General features: G+C 42.4%; 1 protein-coding gene across 2 annotated transcripts; it reads left to right on the top strand.

Moving 5' to 3' along the window:
• Positions 1-19,087, top strand: xrcc1 (X-ray repair complementing defective repair in Chinese hamster cells 1). 2 transcript variants are annotated; one of them, XM_028981976.1, is made up of 17 exons: positions 1-423; positions 596-688; positions 1,491-1,598; positions 1,722-1,880; positions 4,308-4,385; positions 4,790-4,913; positions 5,378-5,469; positions 6,683-6,827; positions 7,242-7,491; positions 7,746-7,862; positions 10,748-10,835; positions 12,237-12,339; positions 15,889-15,928; positions 16,015-16,160; positions 17,301-17,391; positions 18,063-18,138; positions 18,586-19,087. In XM_028981976.1, the coding sequence occupies exons 1-17, from the start codon at positions 373-375 to the stop codon at positions 18,691-18,693; spliced, it is 1,869 nt and encodes a 622-aa protein (XP_028837809.1). In that variant the 5' UTR covers positions 1-372; the 3' UTR covers positions 18,694-19,087. The 2 variants fall into 2 exon arrangements, with proteins under 2 accessions (XP_028837809.1, XP_028837808.1); XM_028981975.1 differs by having other exon boundaries at positions 12,234-12,339.
• Positions 19,088-20,346: the final 1,259 nt, after the last annotated feature.

Raw genomic sequence — 20,346 nt, 5'->3', positions numbered from 1 at the left:
AACGTTAAACGAGAGGGAGTTTATGTGATGTTTCTGCTCGGAACGTCGTAAGAACTTGTTTAAATTAGACGGCTCTCCCACTCATTCCAGATTTGCGTTCATACACGCAGATTGGGCGTTTCACGTGATTTCATTTGGCACTTTTCTTTCTGCATCTGCCTACATCGGGTCGAATCGACGCGCCTCATTGTTTAGCGAGCGGCTAGCGTTAGCCACCGGCAATTCTGACTACGTGTTCTCCAATGTAGGTTCGCGGGAGATTCTACATTAATAAAGGCAGGCAGCTGGCCTCTCGTTTCGTCGCAGAGGAGCTACATCACAGTGTCCCGGCGAGACTTTGCGTGAATTGATGAGGACGTCCCCTGCAGGAAGATGCCCGAGATCAAACTGAAACACGTCGTGTCCTGCAGCAGCGAGGACTACGTGGGTTTTATTATTATTGTTGTTGTTGTTGTTTTTTACGATCGTAACTTCATTACTCAACCGGTGTGAATACACATATACATAAATTGCCACGCTGTGGATGGCTGCTGCAATAACTCTGGAAACAACTTAGAATGGTTACGATTTTGAAATGCGTGTCTTCGTAACGCAGACGCACAAGGCGGACAACCTGCTGAGCTCGGACACGTACAGGAAGTGGAAGGCCGCCCGGCCTGGGGAGAAGCAGATCTCTGTCATTGTGCAGGTGAAATGAGGAGAAGAGCATGAGTCTGGGGGCGGAACTTGTGTCCAGTTCTTTCATTCGATCTCCTTCACTTTACACCAGCAGTAGACATGCGGGCACTTAAAAACTTGAAAAAGCTGTCTTTGTTTAGCGTACAGAAATATTGATAGGTATTTAAGTTTAATTTCAATTCTCCCTAAATTGATGCTATGTGTAAGCTTTGTACACACAATACAGGTCAAAGGTTTGGACACACCTCATTCAATGTGTTTTCTTTATTTTCATGACCATTTACATTGGTAGATTCTCACTGAAGGCATCAGTGAGAATCTGAACACATGTGGAGTTATGTACTTAACAAAAATAGCCGTCCTTTGCTCTGATTACTGCTTCGCACACTCTTGGCATTCTCTCGATGAGCTTCAAGAGGTCGTCACCTGAAATGCTTTTCCAACAGTCTTGAAGGAGTTCCCAGAGGTGTTTAGCACCTTCACTCTGCGGTCCTGCTCACCCCAAACCATCTCTACTGGGTTCAGGTCCGGTGACTGTGGAGGTCAGGTCTCCACTTTTTGTTAAGTATATAACTCCACATGTGTTCATTCATAGTGTTGATGCCTTCAGTGAGAATCTACCAATGTAAATGGTCATGAAAATAAAGAAAACACATTGAATGAGAAGGTGTGTCCAAAGTTTTGGATGTAATCGAACTGTGGGCAGGTCTGCGTGAAACGGCATTTCAAGACACCACATGCTGTGTATACTGTTGTACGCATAATAAACCCCTCTTGAATCTCGAATCTGTTCCCATCTCTGTCCTCACCAGTTTGAGAAGGAGGAGCAGGTTCACAGCATAGACCTTGGCAATGAGGGATCTGCCTTTATTGAAGTGCTTGTGGGTCACTCAACCTCAGTCAAAGAGCAGGATTACGAGGTATTGTCTGACTCCACATTTATTAAGACATTTGTCTTGTTCATTGTGTTTTCTTCTTCTTCTTTTTTTTTTTTTCCAATTCTAGTTATTTGTGACATCTTGTTTTTCATCCACTCTTTTTAGGTCCTGCTGGTCACTTCGTCTTTCATGTCTCCGTCGGAGAGTCGGGCTGGCACCAACACCAACAGAGTTCGCATTTTTGGCCATAACCAGCTGGTAAATGCAACTGCACAGCAGAAGTGGGACCGTGTGAAGATAATCTGCACTCAGCCTTACAGTAAAGTAAGTCAATTTTACTTAAAAACTTAAATACTACTTTTTTTGCTTACAAGACAATATAACAACGACTGTGTTCTTTGACATGATTCTTTTTGTGCTTTATTAAGTTGGTAAAATTGTTAAAAATTAAACAAAGATCCCACAATTTGGCTGATTGTTTTGTGGGCCTGCACACTGTTACAGATACGTTGAGTTACTGTTTTACTGATATCCGATACATCCACTGGATTACTGCGTCCCTATCTTATTTTTAAAAAATATTTTTAAACTCTTTTTCAGTAGAAAATTATGTGCCTGTTTTTGTCATACATGTTTCGTTCACGGGTCTTAAATTTCGTTAATTAAGTGAAACTTGCTGAGACACAAAGAGAATGAAGAAGCACAATTGAGCGACTGGAAAAGCTGGGTTTGGAGTATTTTTAGAAAAATATCAGCGTGTTCAGACATGAAACGATATACAGTACAGGCCAAAAGTTTGGACACGCCTTCTCATTGGTAGATTCTCACTGAAGACATCAAAACTATGAATGAACACATGTGGAGTTATGTCTTAACAAAAAGAGGAGACCTGACCTCCACAGTCACCGGACCTGAACCCAATCCAGATGGTTTGGGGTGAGCTGGACCCCAACAAGTGCTAAACACCTCTGGGAACTCCTTCAAGACTGTTTGAAAAGCATTTCAGATGACGACCTCTTGAAGCTCATCGAGAGAATGCCAAGAGTGTGGGGCAGTGGTGGCCTAGCGGTTAAGGAAGCGGCCCCGTAATCAGAAGGTTGCCGGTTCGAATCCTGATGCGTCAAGGTGCCACTGAGGTGCCACTGAGCAAAGCACCGTCCCCACACACACTGCTCCCCGGGCGCCGGTCATGGCTGCCCACTGCTCACTCAGGGTGATGGGATAAATGCAGAGGACAAATTTCACTGTGTGCACCGTGTGCTGTGCTGCTGTGTATCACATGTGACAATCACTTCACTTCACAAGAGTGTGCAAAGCAGTAATCAGAGCAAAGAAACTAGAATATAAAACATGTTTTTAGATATTTCACCTTTTTTTGTGAAATAGATAACTCCACATGTGTTCATTCATAGTTTTGATGCCTTCAGTGAGAATCTACCAACGTAAATGGTCATGAAAATAAAGAAAACACATTGAATGAGAAGGTGTGTCCAAAGTTTAGGCCTGTACTGTACATGTCACACATTCCTTACTGTTCTGTTCAAGCTCCTTACAAGCCGCCCAGTCCCAGCGTGGGGCATGACTGAACTAAAGTAAGTGGAGGCCGATAGCTCCGCCCCACCGCGTAACACAGCTTGTCTTAAAGGTGCGTTTCACGTCTGTTACGAACCGGAACGGTACCGTTATAGCCACTGGAAAACCAAGGGGTCAGATTGACCCGCAACATAATCGGAAGCTTAATTTGGGTATTTCTGTAAGACGCTGACCTTTGAATGAAGGTGAAATGCAGCCTGTATCTTGCGTACCAGTATAATGCACTGGAATGTACATGAATGTAAATGTCTCTCTCATGAGCTGGGCGTCTCTTCAGGGTGCTGTGGGTGTGAAATATCTCTGCAGATTTAAATAGGTGATGACTATAATAATCATACTAATATAGAAGGGGAGGGGGGCTTTGCACAGTTTGATGTTGAGTTAGGTAGACGTTTGAGGGCACTGGTGCAAGATGATCAGAGGTGGGTGCTGGGCACTGAGCAGAAGTAGTTGCCCTGGAGGCATTAGCAGGAAGGGCATTGCAGTAAAGGGCTCATAATTGCGAGTGATTGCACCAGAATTTAAGCAGGTTGTGATGGGGCCTGAATATATTTCAGATGCAATACAAATGTGCAGAAATAGTATTAGAAACATAATTTGTTTAAAAAATAAAGCTGATGTAGAAATGCAGCCAGTTCTTTGATGGGTGAAGAGGGAATTAAACATGCGCCCAGTTTTCTTAGATTTTTTTACAGTAATGTTTTAGGCCGTAATGAAGCTAATGTTAATGTAGACTAACATTGTATTGCTGCTCAGAGAACAGTCACTTTCTCTGAACTGAAAATATAGAAGTTCTGCAATCGACGCTTTGGATACAATGTTTGACAGGTTTTTGCATCCTAGTTAAACTGGTTTTGTATTTTTATTTTTGCACCCTACTTAAGCACAAATAGGCTCAATAGGCACTCAATAGAGTGTTATTGATTATTGTTGGTTGTTCTTGAGATAAGAATTTTCCTTGCATGGTGGGATTCTGGACCGAATGATCACCACAATTAATTTTTTAATCTCATTTAATGTAGTGTGAAGTAAGCCTCATGGCCGAAACGATTGAAATAATCCTCCTGACTCCCGTTCGGATTGGTCAAAATTGATTTTTTTTTTTGTTGCTAGACTTAATTAGAATTGATCTCGTGGGCTTTTACCTCTTGTTTCCAGACAATCGCATATGGCGTGGCCTTCGTGAAGTTCCATTCACCACCTGACAGCGGTGACCCACCGGCCTCAACTCCACCAGTGAGTTGTCCTTGTGTCAACAGTCTAATTTTGCTTTTCTAGCAAAATTTTTCTTTTATGCTTGTTTAATTCCCAGATGTGATTTCACATTGTGGATCACATACATTTTTTTATTATTTTCCTGTTTTACAAATGATAAAACTTACCAAAGTGTTCCTTAAAATGTACGACCCACGTGGCCTTTTAAAAATGGCCTCATTACTTCCAGAACATTCATACTCATGTCTGTAAAACTGCATGTAGGAAGGGCAGAAGCTGCTTCTAATGTATAAATAGACTGGTCCGACTACCAGGGACCGACAGCCCAGGCTTGGGACTGGCACCGAGAAATGCACTGTCACCTGCGTCCCCAGGGGCCGGTTTATTCTCTCTTAAAATTTTTTTATTTTTTTTATTCCAAACAGAAACTCACCAAACTAGGCCAGTTTCGTGTTAAAGAGGAATCTCCATCCAAAACCCCTGGCCTGCAGCCTGGCAGTATGTTTTTTAACAGGGAGAGCTCTTCTAAAACGCCCACTGCTCCAAAGGGTATGTGCTGCTGTTATTTTTTAAAAACTAGTTTATCTTGTTATCTAAGATAGATAGATTAACTATTTTAAGGTTGATGTTATTGAATGTGCAAATCATCGTACCAGACCTTTTCTTTTTTTTTAGATTTTAGGTGTATTAGGAGCTCAATCCAGTCATGATACATTGAATTGACTCTAAATAGTTGCAGAAAGTGGTAGGAATAATGAAGTAGAAATGTTCCCCTTTAATTGGTTAATGTCAGACAGCATTTGCAATATTGCCACAGATTGACTGTACTGCTGGTTTGGTTTGGGTTTTGCAATAAGGTCTTTTCTGGCCTGATTTAATTATGCTGTCAGTGTGGTTTATGTTTACCGCTCTCTACAGTCACATTGCTATCTGGTTATGGGTAAATTTTCTCATCTATTTAAATTTTCTACTGTAAATCATTTTTTTTCTGCTTTCTCTCTCTCTCTCTGTAGCCTCTCCTCAGAACGAGCGTTTGAGTTACGCTGCAGCCACACTTCAGTCAGAGTCTGCAGCCCCCAAGCAGTGTAGCGCTTCCTCTCCACAGGTATGGCTGCATATGACCAACATGTTAAAAATGCATCTTGGCAAATAAAAAAAATCCTATTTAGAGCACCCATGGTTGTTTTTTTTTGTGTGTACATTTAACATTAAAATATAGATCCAGGTATGTATTATAAATAGTACAATAACAGTTTATATCTTCACTCAAGGAGCCTTCAGCTAGATATTAGTTTAAGGTCTGACTTAATGGCAATTAATGAAAAAAAGTCTCAGTCACGTATGAATACATCTCTTAAATTAACTGAGCTGAAAAACTGATTGAAATATTGTGACGTTGTAATGAAACGATGCAAAGGCTAAAGCCTAATTTGATCAAGACTAGAGGTAGTCCCACTAAAATATGAGAGTATGATACTTTTATATGTTCACTTATATTAGTTTGAAACAGTTTTGAATGAGTATTTGCTTTTAATTAGCTTAATCAAATAATTTGCCATAAGCAGTCTATTCCTGAAATATCACCTTATTTTTTGCCCGTGAACTATCTTTCCCCCAACAGGCAGACTTTCAGATGTTAATTTCGTGTCCTTTTTACTCGGGTGAAACATATACATAAAACAGACAAAGAGCAACTCCCTGTTATACCTTGACCTCCTAAACACAATTGCCTTTTTGTGCTTTGTGTGTAGTCTGAGAGGAGAGATAGACTGTGCGTAATTTGTTCTGACGTTGTGCCTTGCAGTTTCTCTGTTAAGAGTCGTTTCTCAGAATTTTACTGGAACACAAAGCCCTGACCCCAGAAGGTTCCTTTCACATTCTGGATGAGGCTTAATGTCATCTGTGCTCTTGAGTGTCCCCAATAAGTCTGTGGTGAAACCCGTGTGTTGGCTGTGTCCTTGAAAGACCCAGAAGATTTTTCATTCCACACAACTGAATTTGTTTCACGGGAAGCCTTGTCTGCCTCATTCACTCTTCTTTTGTCTTGTGTGTGTTTTATTGGCCTGCTGTATATTGGTCACATCTGAAAACAAACAGGAATTCTGTACATTTCCAAGAATGATCAGGTGGCCTAGCGGTTAAGGAAGTGGCCCCGTAATCAGAAGGTTGTAGGTCCGAATCCCGATCCGCCAGGGTGCCACTGAGCAAAGTACCGTCCCCACACACTGCGCCTTTCATGGCTGCCCACTGCTCACCAAGGGTGATGGGTAAATACAGATGACACATTTCGTTGTGTCACCGTTTGCTTTTTGTCCCAGGCCTCAGGAAAGAGGAAATTTGAGTTTACTAAAGAGAGGAAGGAATCTCCGGCTCCTCCCCCGTCCAAGAAACCCAGTCCTATTGCTTCTCCGGAGTCCAGTGCAGGCACCCCGACACCCAGAGCTAAACCCAGCACTCCCAAGGGTAAGGAAAACAGGACATAAAAAAAACACATTACCTGAGGGGTGGGTGAACTACAGTTAAGTTGGAGACGCTCATAAAGTGGGATCTTTTCATGTTGTAAGGCATCTTCGCTAATGCCACTTACTCTAGATCACCCATCAGAATGAAATTGAATTACCTTGTTGTACTGCTGCTGTTTGGAGTGTAGAGAATGATTTCCTGTTTATATCTGTAAATGAAAAGATGTAAAAGAAAACTGACTTTAGCAAACACCCAGCTTGAAGTACATCTCGTATTGCTCAGTGAAAACCAGCCAATAACAGTCCTGAAGGGTTTGTTGTGTATGTAGTATGAGCATTTAAATTTGACCCTCTGCCAGACCCAAAATGAGATCCAAAGTATTCCTCTTGCATTTCCTGCTTGTGGAACGTGCAGCCTCACCTGCTCAGAAGTCTTCCGACAAGAGAGAGAGCCTCAGCAAACCCAGCGCTAAACCGGAACCAAAACCCCGGCCAAAACCCAAAGCTGAGCCTTCGGAGCCAGTTCCTTTCAACCGCATCTTGGAGGGTGTGGTGTTTGTGCTGAGCGGGTTCCAGAACCCGTTTCGGGGTGAACTGAGGGACAAGGCTCTTGCCATGGGGGCCCGGTACCGACCTGACTGGACCCCAGATTCCACGCATCTTATGTGAGTGCAAGAGAGTACACATTGATAAAAGGCCATCATTAAGAATATTCAGATTGACATTATTTTACATATTATTATATAAATCGAAATCACTGACGTAAACAAGGGAAATATGAATGGCTGGATTGTGGAAGAGGTGTCAGTATAATGTGCATGGAGAACCAACAAATGTTGAATTTCAGTGGGATTGGTATTCTGTGTTAGTCCTGAAGGATCTGAGGGACGTTGTTGCGTTCTTTTCTCCCTCCTCTCAGCTGTGCCTTTTCCAACACCCCCAAGTACGCTCAGGTGAAGTCTGCAGGAGGCTTCATTGTGAGGAAGGAGTGGGTGCTGGACTGCCACAAGAGGAAACAAAACATCTCCTTCAAACGGTGAGAGAACCGTGGTTAGAGCTGTGGATCTTGACCCAAGTCTTGTTCGGGCTCAATTACCGTATGATTCGCTGCTTGTAATTTTTTTTTCGGGGTTTGGTAAAGCTTTTTCACATGTTGAAAAATTGTTTTATTAAATGTTCATTTGATTTGCAACTCTCGGCCACCATCAGATGATTCATTTTAATAATTGCCAGAGAGACGTGAAAATGGATGCTGAGGAGGTGACACGGAAGCAAGACTCTGGCGATTTATGTTTTAAACCCACACATTTCCTTTCCGTGTTAGTCTGGCGCTTGTAGCACACGCAAAGAGGTTTGATTCTGTCTGGCTTGATTTACAAGGCTTGATTGTGGAACGGTTATGGTGCAGACAACAAAAGAAAGAGAAGCGGAATGCCATCTCTCATTGGAGGTCTATCCGGACTGAATCTCTTTTAGATGGAACAAAATGGAGAAAAGTGTGAATGTTCAGCAATCAATTGCAAACCACAATTGAAACTGGTTATTCTCTCAATCATTAAGGGTCCGACACAGATTCCCGTTATTGATTATAGCTCGTTCTGTCTCCTGAGGTTTATCATTAACTAATTCCAGACCTTATTCAGCAGAGCAGAGTTTGGCGTGTTGATCGTCAAGACTGTTTATGGTTCATCTGCAGATGATGCCACGTTAGTGTTGATCTTTGGGTTTACTACTGACTGTACTTCTATGGGAAGATGAAAGCCTACAACATGCATAATTAATACAAGTTTCTCTGCAGCGACGGCCCATAATTGAGACCTGAGCTTGAGTTCGATTTGGTTTGTGAATAAGTAAAATATTCTATCACTCTGTCCACAGTTCAGCAATTGAGTGCTGTGCTTCATTAAAGTCTTTCGGCGCTCTGCTTATGAAATTTTTGCTTTTCAGTAACTATTTGACTCCAGGGTGCTGTGGTAGAAATGAGAGAGTGTGTGTGTGTGTGTGTGTGTGTGTGTGTGTGTGTGTGTGTGTGTGTGTGTGTGTGTGTGTGTGCTCCAGGATCACTTGTTCAGTATTCAGCACTCACTTCATCCAACCATTCGCATTCTTGGGTTTTCTCTCATGACTTGGATGGTAAAGACAGAGCTATAAAATCTAGAACAGCACTTCATCTCTGGCCATGCAAAATTTTGATAATACAACTTGTATTTATTCAATATAATTATTACTCTTGTATTGTAATTGTATGCTTAATTAATTACTGTATGAAGGGTGTATATGTTGACATAGTATTCGACACTTCATACACATTTCTGGTAAAGTGTTGATTAAATCGATCCATTTTGTGTCTACCCAAATATTAAAGGAGGCTTGATTTACTCTGGCTTGTAGTCTATTTACAGTAAATCTCCGGATCACTTGTGGCTCCGCAACTACACCCCGAGGGCCGCTGGGTTTCGAATTGACCCATCCGTCAAGCCCCTCTGTCCTCCTTAATTGGTACTGTACATCGTGCGGGACTCTTGTGGTGCACACCGTGTGCTGCACACAGGTCTCAGTCACAAAACCCTTATGTTTGCAGTCGCGCCCAGAGGACCTGGGTACTGGACCATGGATCGGCAAGATCTAGTTTTCAGCACCGTAGGGACAGGGCTGTGTGTAAAGTCTGTCTGCTGGTCTGAGAGGACATGTCGACATGCAGCGGCTTGATGCTGTTCTGGCTGGGGTTTAAATTGCAGACCAGCTAGAATTATGGATGAATATTTCTGTCCAAATTGATCCATGCCCCATCTCACCTCTCACCAACATAAAAAGTGTTTAAAAAAACAAGAGACCCTCTTATTTTAATCAGAAACTATTTTTTTATTCCTAAATGACCATAGAATTCAAGCATCTTATGGAAAATGTAAAAAGAAAAAAAAAAAAAAACATGCAAATACCATATTAATAATAAATGTGTACTCAATTTGTCATTAAATAAAAAGTTAAAAGGTTGCAGAACATCACATTTAGATCAGTTGAGCTTAGGAAGTGGTTCCTTTCTGTAAATTATATTAGAATAAGAATCATGGAATTTTGTTTCAGATGTAAAAACAGTATAATACATAACTGCATGGTATTTACAGACTATGAGCAACACCACACAATGTACGTAAAGTGCAATAAAAAAAAAATCACTTTAAAAAGATTTTAACTTTATTCAGCACTGATTTCCTTCCCATGCAGCTCTCTGCATTTCATATGCTGTTCAAAAGGCGTTGGAGGCGTCCTTGGTGATTTGAATATTTCTGTTAACTTGTAAGTGTCTCATAAGTCAACGCCCGGTAGTATTTTTCTGTCTCTTTTTTTTCCCTTCCATCCTCCCTCCCGCGTTGGGAGACACGGCCATTGTCCTGCCGTTTGGAGTGTGCTGCTCTGATGTATTCGGTATTTAAAAGCAGCATCTGCTATGGGTAATTAATCCTCCCACTTCCTTTGAACATGACAAGGGCGTATTTGCTCATGCATATGAGGACTAACACACAAACTCGCACACACAGAGAGCGGGCGAGAGACACACTTGTTGCCGGTATCAATTCAGTACAATTAGACATTAAGAGTAGAGTTGAAGGATGTTATTTTTTTTTCCTGTTCTAAAGGCTCTTCTTTTCTACTCAATCTCCATCCAGAAAAATGAGGAGGTGGAGAGCATATTGGGAGCTGGAATGGGGGGGGGGACATGTCTGATTTATAAAAGCAAGGCTGCTATGTTTTTTTTTTTTTTTTTTTTTTTTTTCCCCTGTGTGCATAAATCCAGTGACTTCCATTTATTTAATCAGGTCACAGACTTTCACATCCACATTGGTCATTGTATTTCTTTCTTTCATTTGTGATGTTGCTTGTTTAATCAACTCTTTCTTTCTGCCTCCATTGTCTGGACAGATATCTGATGGATGGAGCAGAGTCGAGCTCAGAAGAGAGTGAGGTGGAGGAGGATGAGGCAGCCAGTGATGAAGAGTGGAGTGCACAGGTAGCACACCTAGTCTTCGTATCTGCATGCAGGGTCACATGCTCACTACTTGCTTTTTACTCTCAGATGCATTAAAAATCTCCTCTTATGAATTTTTTTTTTGGCTTTTTCGGCCTTATTAGTCCCCTAATACTTTCAGCCTTGGTGCAGAATTACAGCCACTTTGATCCAGTCCCTCAATGAGATTTCCCAGGACTCATTATTTCAATATCTGTAGCTTTATATGCTAATGAGTAGGAGAGAGGCGGGAGGAGGAGGAGAGCTGCCTATATAGGTTGAGGGAGCATTCGCGGAAATGACGTCATCCACACCATTCACCAACCACAATGTTTGGCACAGACAGTCGTCTCAAATGTTTTTCAAGAAAAAATAAAATGACCCCAATGGATCTTTATAGTCAATTTTTTACATCAAATCACAGAGCAACTGCAAAGCTTCGGACATTTGGTCTGTGGAGATGTTTTAGGGGAGCGGTGGGAATTTCAACAAAGCATGAGAAACGTGATGTAACCTTTCCCCATAAGAGGACAAATTCCCAAAACTCTGCCCTCTTTATACCTATCACAATTTCCAGGCACTGCAGGACCATAGACAGGCTAGGGGAACTCCTATTAATGTTGAATAATCTCACAAAGTGACATTTTCATGTCATGGCCCAGTTGTCTAGTGCTTATAACACATCAACGATGCACTCAACTTGCGATTCAATGCTATTAAATTTTTTAAGCTCCCAAAATATTGGCTAAACAGAAATAAAATCTCAAGTAAAGCATTGCACGTGTAGCTGGATTAATGCTGGGTGTCGTGAAAGCCCACAAGTCGCCCCATTCGGTTTGCTGTCCTGAGGCATGCACATTAGATACGAGAGTCTGAATTGACTGTGTGTTCCTTGACAAAATTGACTGACTAATTTTAGAGTGACCTTTAGCTTCAGGGTGTTGAGATTTAATCCACTTACAATTAAATTTTGAGGTTTAAATTGATGTTTTTTTTCATGTGTTTGTGCAGTAATACTCAAGAGGCGGTGCCTTATGGCCTGTAGTTTTCAACTGTACGATTATAACACAGTTTTCACTTTATTATTAATTCATGCACACGACAGTAATATTGTCACTCAGTACAGGTATGGAGTGGATTCTTGGCACTTTGAAATGAAATTTTTTTTTTTACTTTGATTTTCAAAAAAGAACTTATGTATTAAGCTGGCCATTGATGTGACAATTTAATGGTTGAATTGTGTTTCATGTATTCCTTTCTAATTGTTTATCTGGATGGTAATTGAACAAGCAGCCTGTCCGTGTTTTTCTTTCTCTTGTATCATTCATGCTGTGCACAGAAACATGCATGCATGCTACGATTCTAAACATATTCTTCTTCTCCTCTCCTCCACTCCCCCAGCAGGTTACCCCAAAGAAGAAGCAGAACACACCCAGTAAGAAAAAGAAAGATGTGAAGGAGGAGGAAGAAGATGAATATGGTGGCTCCACAGATGCTGATGAGCCAGGTGAAATTCCACAAGCACCACATCCACAGTCATCACTTTATTCTGCACATGCAAGAAATATTCAAAGAAAACTAAAGCTATGGTAATGGCCAAATACAATAAATAAAGAACATAGCAAATAGTTGGCATTCCAAAAAATATATCTATGCAGCTTGTGAACAGTGATGAGAAATGTATTTATATAGTCTCACTCAGAATATTTCTTCCTATTGAATTGACAGAGAGATGACTGAGTTGGCACTGTTTGCATTTGTTTTTACTGTTCGAGCGATCCACATCAAGTAATATAGCGTCGATAAGGTTGATGGCGAGCCTGTTTCAAGATCATTTTCATATATGCCCACAGAGAGAAATGAAAAGCACATCTTCTGGCTATTTCCCGCATGTCATATGATGTGTAGGCCTGTTAGGAGCACTGAAATGTCATTTTCTTAAATCTATTAAAGTGATATCTCAAAATGAAGGAACAATGTCCAAAGCTTGATCTAAATGGAACATTCTTCCCCCTTGTACCTTACATGAGCAGGAATGTGCCGTGGCCCTGACCGCTTTCACTCTCTACACTGTGTACATGTGTATTCAGAAGAGTGGCCGTTTAAAAGCTTCATGCCTGGCCTTGACAGCACTATAGTCAAGAATCCTCATGCACTAATAACAATAGTACTTCTGTGAATAAATGACTCTTTCCGGTTAAGCTTTACTTCTGGACCAAAGTTTTCATGCAACTTCCTAGCTGGAGGGAGCACCCCAGAACCTTGTTTAGTTGGTCTGCTCAGACGTTAAGGAAATTTCAAGTTTTGGTTATAGGTTTGCTGTTACCTCGTGATCTAGCCAGTTTGACTTTATTGTTGCTTATCTTTTGCAGCGCAGCACTTTTTTGCACTCCAGTTGCTCGTGAGGGTAGGGTGGCACAGGACAGGACAGTGGGGTGACATTGCGACTGGTGGGGTTTTTAGGGCCAGACCACACTATACTAAACAGTACTGTAAAAACTATGGTTGGATCTGAACAAGCTGTACTAAACAGAGGGAATGTGAATGAGTTTCTGAATATCCATTTAAATTATAGTAACAGCTGATTTATTTTTCGGACTTGTGGTTAAAGGGTTAAGGTCAATAATAAAATATTCTCTACAAACTTTGCAATATAAGAAAACAGATGTCATTCCGAAGCATGTTGTACATGCAGGTTTAACAGAAAAATGAACTCCGTATATACAATCTGACAACATGAAACGTTAATTTAGCACAGATAGCTTTCGTTAGGTCACGTGACTCACGTCCAACAAGGTACGAGCTGCAACGGATATATCCTCGCTGCAGTAGAGAGGGCTGCTCTCCTCCGCCGGAGCCTGCGTGCTGCCTTCACCTGGCTTTCGGACGCATCTTTTATATTCATCACCACGGCAGCAGCCCCCTGTGAAGTGGGGAGACAAACCCTAGCAAGGGCAATATATCTGAAGAGCTCTTAAAGAGGTGACAATGCAGGAAGGGAGCTGGAGATAAAGGAGGCGGATATGAGAGGAGGAGGAGGGTGAAGTTGAGATAGAGAGAGAGAGAGGGCTAACCCTCCAATTCAGTTCCCATTTATTTAATAACTGCAATGAATAAAAATGTGAAAAGGTGGTATGCTGCAGGATGAGGAATGAACTGGTGTTTAGGGCCAAACTAGCGGCTGTGAAGGGGGGGTTGGTGCTGGTGAAGGGCCCTTTTGCACTTGTCCGCGGTCACCCTCGTCTTCCTCTCCTTCTCTGCTGTGAGGCAATATCAGATAAACGTTATTGATTCCCTCTGGGCACATTCTCTTGTTAAACAGTGGGAAGTAGAAAGAGAGTAAACAGGTGAATGCAGACTAATCCATGTAAACGTCGATCAGAATTACCCCCCAAAAAAATGAGCACAGCATTGCACTCATAATGCACAGTCTTATTTGCAAGGGTACAGCAGAAAGATGTGGGCAGCCATGACAGGCGCCCGGAGAGCAGTGTGTGGGGACGGTACCTTGATCAAGGGGACCTCAGTGTCAGGATTTGAACCGGCACCCTTCAGATTACGGGTCCTCGTCCTTAGACCACCACTACCACCAGTGCCCCATTTCATGAAGTGAAAATGGCTCAATCAAATCCACATCACCATTAATAAAGGTACATGTTTCAATTTAGGCTTTCTAGAGGCTCTACATGCACACTAAAACGTCGGACACATTACAGTATTGACTCTTGCACGGTTGCACATTCCAATAATTAATACACCGACCCAAGCTTTATTGATCATACTTCTAGAATGCTGAATGGCATCATGTGATGTGCCATCATTGCGCTCATTCAGCACCCATAATTTTGCTCAGTACAAGGGGTGGACAAATGAGAATTTCACATTACCCACCCAAACCCAAAATCTATAAATAATCGCATAAAGGCAGAGTAATTAGGAGTAGTGATGTTTACAGTGAGGAAGGACACAGGCGAGGTTGTATGTTCTACATTTAAAAAAAAATAATAAAAATAATACATTTTATTGTGTGGTGTAAATCCATTTGCTCAGTTCAATTGTAGAGGGAGGCCTTGGTGGTTCTTTTCTTTTCGTCTTGTTTCTATGTAAATGAAAGGTGTGTGGCCATCATGCTTTTTTCATGGGATAGAAATGCCACAGATTGTCAACCCTGGAACCGTTACGCGCTGCGCTCCTGCATCACCTGCCGATTCTTCGCGAGCAGAACACACAGACAGGGCCGTGTGGCGGTCGAGCCTCTTTTGGAGAACCGTTGACCGTGCCAGTCCCACTCGACCCGGTTCTAAATGCTGTTGAGACCAGGGGAATGGGGCTGGGCTGCAGCAGGAAGACCGATGCTAAGAAAGGAGCCATGAGAAACACAAATCGCTTCATCGATCACGTGATTGATCATACGACTGCCTGTGGTGCCAAGAACATTGCCCCAGTCCTGATTACATCTTAAGTCATTCTGTGTTGCTAATGTCAGTTGCTTTTTATACAATGCAAAGCTGCACGGCCTGTAATTTATTTATTGAATAAAATCTTGAGCACCACCAATGGCCTTAAGAAACAGCAAAACGATGCACTTCACCCACTAATCCCTTTGTAATGGCGATGCATGCTTTAGTGCTACGTGGTGTATTTTAATATAACACGAACAATGTAAACTGTTAGGCAAATGCTAGAAAGCATTATGCATGAGAGAGGAATAAATGTGAAAGGTCAGATGAAACTTCAGGCACAAGGTCCTTGGATGAATTTTAATGAGCAAACTGAGCAATTACTGACAACTGACTTAACTGTGTTTACTGATAATGGTGCAAACTAACTGTCTTGACATGGCTTAGGATGTTATATAATTAACCGAATCATGACTAGGATGGAATAATAATGATCATATAAGAATTTAAGACTAATCGTCGTGTTGACCTCTAGATGGCATATCTTGCGTGTGGATGTTTGTCTCCGAATTGGGTGGTGGCATCAGGACTGATTTGATCTGAGGGAGGTGTTCAGGATTGGGTGTCTTACCTTGCCCTTTTCCCTCTGGTCACAGATGACGGGTCCGGGATGGATACAGAGGACGAACTTGAGAGGTAGTAACAGCTGATATTTTTTTTTTGCCGCAGTGTCGCTGTTTTAATGCCACAGATTCATTTTCATCCCGTTCTCTGCCTTCCAGGGTGCAGGCTGAGAGTCGGCGGAAGAGAGGAGAGAATGTGAAAAAAGCGCGACCTGGGGAGAAGGTGGAGGATCCCTACGGGGGGTCGACAGACGAAAACACAGATGCTGAGGAGGATGTGGACAAGCCTATTCCCGACTTGCCAGGTTGGTCTGTCTGATCTACATAAATTTGGGCTTGACGCGTCCTCTAGTATTTAGGGCGGGAATCACGGATGCATTAAAAATTCTCTGTGATTACGAGGCCAGCACAACACTGTTGATTCCACAGTACTCTATACGTTGCAGGACAGTTTTATAACCCAGGAAGTAGCATCCTTCCAAATGAAGCATCTCCTTGAGCATCAGCAGGTGAAATGGAACCCTCGTGCTCCGGGCAATCTCATCCTGAGCCTCGGGGGGTGCTTTGGTAGAGAAAGCTTTCTATAGAGCAAACAAATTATATTTTGTTACCAGAAATTAATGGTATCTAAGCAGTCCTCGATTAAATTCCATTGTTGCTTCCAACATGCCGTTCAGAATAATGTAGTGACTTTAGTAGCTGAGAATCCAATCGTATGGCCTCCCTGTCCTAATTCCTGGACAGAATGAGAAAAGAGGGAATAGACATGGCGTGTCTGTGAGGATCCTGCGTGTGAATTTTTTTTTTTTTTTTTTATTAATTAAGTCCACTACTTTCCACGTTGGGGGTTTGAAGGCACAGTCAATGTCTGTCAAGGTCATGTTTGTTACGTTCAGAACGGAACACTGATATCTCCCTTCACTTTCTTTCTGCCTTCTCAAACAGGAAGGACCATTTCACTGTTTCCCCGAAAACATCTAATTTTGAATTGAAAAAGAAACCCAAAGTTAAACTGGATCTATTTGTCACAGTCACAAATAAACAGAGCACAACTGACCATTTTATTGTTTTAATTCACAAATCCTACTGCACTGTGAATGCACACAGAAGAATGGCCGTAGGGGATGTTGGTTCTCCTGCTTTCACATAGAATTGTTCACGTAGCTGAAAAGCACTCTTCAGGGGATTAAACGGTCCTGTGATCGACGTCAATTTCTCCTACTAATTCTGCCACTGAGCAGTTTCCTCTAAAGCCTCGGACATTGCTTTAACGACTGCTTTCCCCCAGTGTACAAAGGGAACATTGAGTCAAGCGTCTGGCGGCGCTGACATCTGACTGTGTTACACAGCACGTCCCTTTGTGAATATTTACCGCTTGGCCTTCTTGACGTGTTCAAGGTACAGTCTGTTCCTCTCTTCACTCTCACTTCTCCTTCAACCCTTAGATTTTCTGACAGGGAAGCGCTTCTACCTGTACGGCAAGTTCCCCCAGAATGACCGGCGGCTGCTTATGCGGTACATCGTTGCATTCAATGGGTAAGAGACGGAGGCTCGTTTTTCTTTTGCCATTTATGCTGCTTTTTGAACAGGTGAAATGTGCAAAAAATGTTAATGGTGGAGAACTTAATAACCAGCTACCTGAAGCTTGCTTTAAAAAAAAAAAAAAAACGCTCTTCACAACATGCTCTACATCTCAAAAATGTGACATAGAAATATGAAGAATTAAGGAAATTTAGGACCAATTAACCTCTCCAATTTAGTAAGTGAAAAATGCAAATAATAAGACTGTATTTATGTCTCATCTAAAACATCAAAACATGTGCTTGAAAAAAGGACAGAATTGATGCACAACATGACCCGTTACGAGCCAGAAGCCAAAGTATGTAAATATGTTTTAAGAAGCGGAGACTGTCTACATTGTCAAAAATGCATTTTTAGCGGGCGCGTGGCTGTTATGCTATGTAAGGTATAGAGAGGAAAAGTGACTCGGTCTGGATCCGAATATTCTAGATTTCAGGCACGCGCCGAGGACTGGTGTAGATGCGATGTAGCCTTAAGCTGCGCAGCAAAGAGCGGTCTTTCTTCCTCGGCTCAGGCTGTGATGAAAAAACGGCCACGGATTTGCATGAACCCTTTGATTAAGTGTCCCTGAGAGAAAGGCGAACATCTGAACCCTGTCTCCTTTTCTTTCTGCTCCCCCCCTGCAGAGTGGTGGAGGACTACATGAGCGAGAAGGTTCAGTTTGTCATCACCAGCGAAGGCTGGCACGACTCTTTTGAAGATGTACGTATACATTACTTTGTTGTACCTTTTATTCTTTTGTATGAATCTGAACGACCAAACACATTTTCAAGGTCCCAAGATCAAGTTAATTATATTAAAACAGAGTTAAAACAGTGATGGACTTCATATTACTTTTTATAGCTAGTTTAATCACTTTTTGAAAATTGCTAAACGTTTGGGCCAGCAGTCTGTACGAATTAGATAAAAAGGGGCTTGAGATGCGTTTGCTCCAAATCCGTCACAGCTAAAAAAAAAAAAAAAAAAAAAAAAACGGGCAAAGTGGCCTCGGCCCTTGCCGGAGGTGTCCTTTAGGGGTCCACACAGGCTCATTTGCAATTTAAACAGCCTTTCTAATTTAGGCCTGGTTAAAAAATATATAACAGCGGCCCATATTGAGTCGTAGCGGCACAATTCAGAGATTTCTTTTTTCCCCTGTCCGTCTGTCAGGCTCTGATGGAGAACGCGAACCTGAGCTTCGTCAAGCCAAAATGGATCTTCGCCATCAACGACCGTCAGAAGATGCTGCCCCACCAGCCATACACCGTGGTGCCCTAAACGGGCACGTGATCCCAGACGCGCAAAAAGAATAAAAAAAAAACGGCGGTCGCGGCGTCCAACACGGACCTCAGCTGTGTGCACAAAACAGACATCTGAAGACCAGTCTGCTTTCTGTGCCAAGCGTGCAGACGGAGGCGCTGCTGGGCGGTGACGGCGGCCCGTTGGGACCTCGAGATGCAGCGTTGTCAAAAATAATAGCGTCGTCTCTTTCCGTTGAAAATGCATCGTTTTTTTTTTTTTTTTTTTTTGGTAAAGACTGAAGGTTAAATGTTTTCCTTTGGCAATAGTTTCTGAGTGTTTCTGGTAGTTGAGTTCTCTTTGTTGCAGTTTGCGCATTATTTTGTCATCCCCCTCTACATGTTTTAATATTAAAATCCGACTTTTACATTTACTGCCTCCCTGTCATTTAGCTTCTCCTCACGGTTCCGCCCTCTTGTTTTCTCATTAATCCATCCACATTTGTTCCTCTTGATGTCGCAGAAGGGCCGTTCTCTTCACTCAAGGAGGAATTAAGTGTTGGGCACGGGGGGGAAGCAGAGCTGAATGTTGAATGCTGTCAGAGGCTTCATGATGCCACACATTGAAATGAACAATAAACCCGTGTGAGAGAAGGAAAATAAAAAAAAGAAACCTTTATTTGTTCACTCAGTACCCAAAACTCCTGGGTTATATTCATGGCATGCACACGTGCGCAATACAAATAATAATTGACTCAAGGCTGTGTGTGTGGGTCTATTCAGCCATGCATTTCATGGCGATTCTCTGCACTGACTGGCCCTGACCAGCAGAGAGAATGCACAAGCCTGACTGCTGACCAGTCCACCTGCTGTCTAATAATCCTCCTCTTCATCGATAATTCCACAAAGCCCTCCGGAAAATGAATTTACTTAATAGTTTCATTAGTCAATGATAAAAAAATAAACCTTTTTAAAGAGTTCTTTCTTACACCGGAGCCACTGTTAATAGGGAGCTGCTATGCTGATGCTTTAAATGAAATCTCTTCCTGATCTGTGCTGCTGTTATTGCCACAGAAGATTATAATTTCGCAATCTGCTAATTAAATCGAGCTCATGGACGCAGCCAGCGGCTGATTGAGCAGCTTACGTTACGAACCCTGTGCTTCTTTCCACTATCGAGAAGAGGGGGATTCCAGTCGAGGTTCGACTACACGAGCCTGCACCACCCTGCAGGAACGGCTGAAATGGATGCCAATGATCAGACCAGATGAATGAATTTTAGCTGATAATGGGATGTCCTCCCTGAATGGGAAGTTGTGGCCTGGTGGTTAAAGAAGTGGACTCTGAGGTCCCCTTGATCGAGGCACCGTCCCCACACATTGGTCCCCGGGCGCCTGTCATGGCTGCCCACTGCTCACCAAGGGTGATGGTTAAATACAGGGGACACATTTCGTTGTGTCACCGTGTGCATAACGCAATCACTCTTATTTCACTTGAATGATTTTATTACGTTTTGTTCCGTTTTTGGAATGCCAGGCCCTGCCTGCAGGCTGTGAACGTGTTGGTCCGTGTGCGGATCGCTATGCAAATGTGTAAATGTGCAAATAAAATTGCACTCGGAGGCAGGAGGGGTGAAAAGGTCACTGCTCTCGGTTCAGATAAGGGATTCCCGCAATTAGCTGTCCTCTGCTCA

This window comes from Denticeps clupeoides, chromosome 5 (assembly GCF_900700375.1).
Source record: "Denticeps clupeoides chromosome 5, fDenClu1.1, whole genome shotgun sequence".
In the NCBI taxonomy this organism is placed as follows: Eukaryota; Metazoa; Chordata; class Actinopteri; order Clupeiformes; family Denticipitidae; genus Denticeps; species Denticeps clupeoides.
The sequence above is the reverse complement of the archived record's forward strand: the minus strand, read 5'-3'. Positions and strand labels throughout refer to the sequence as shown.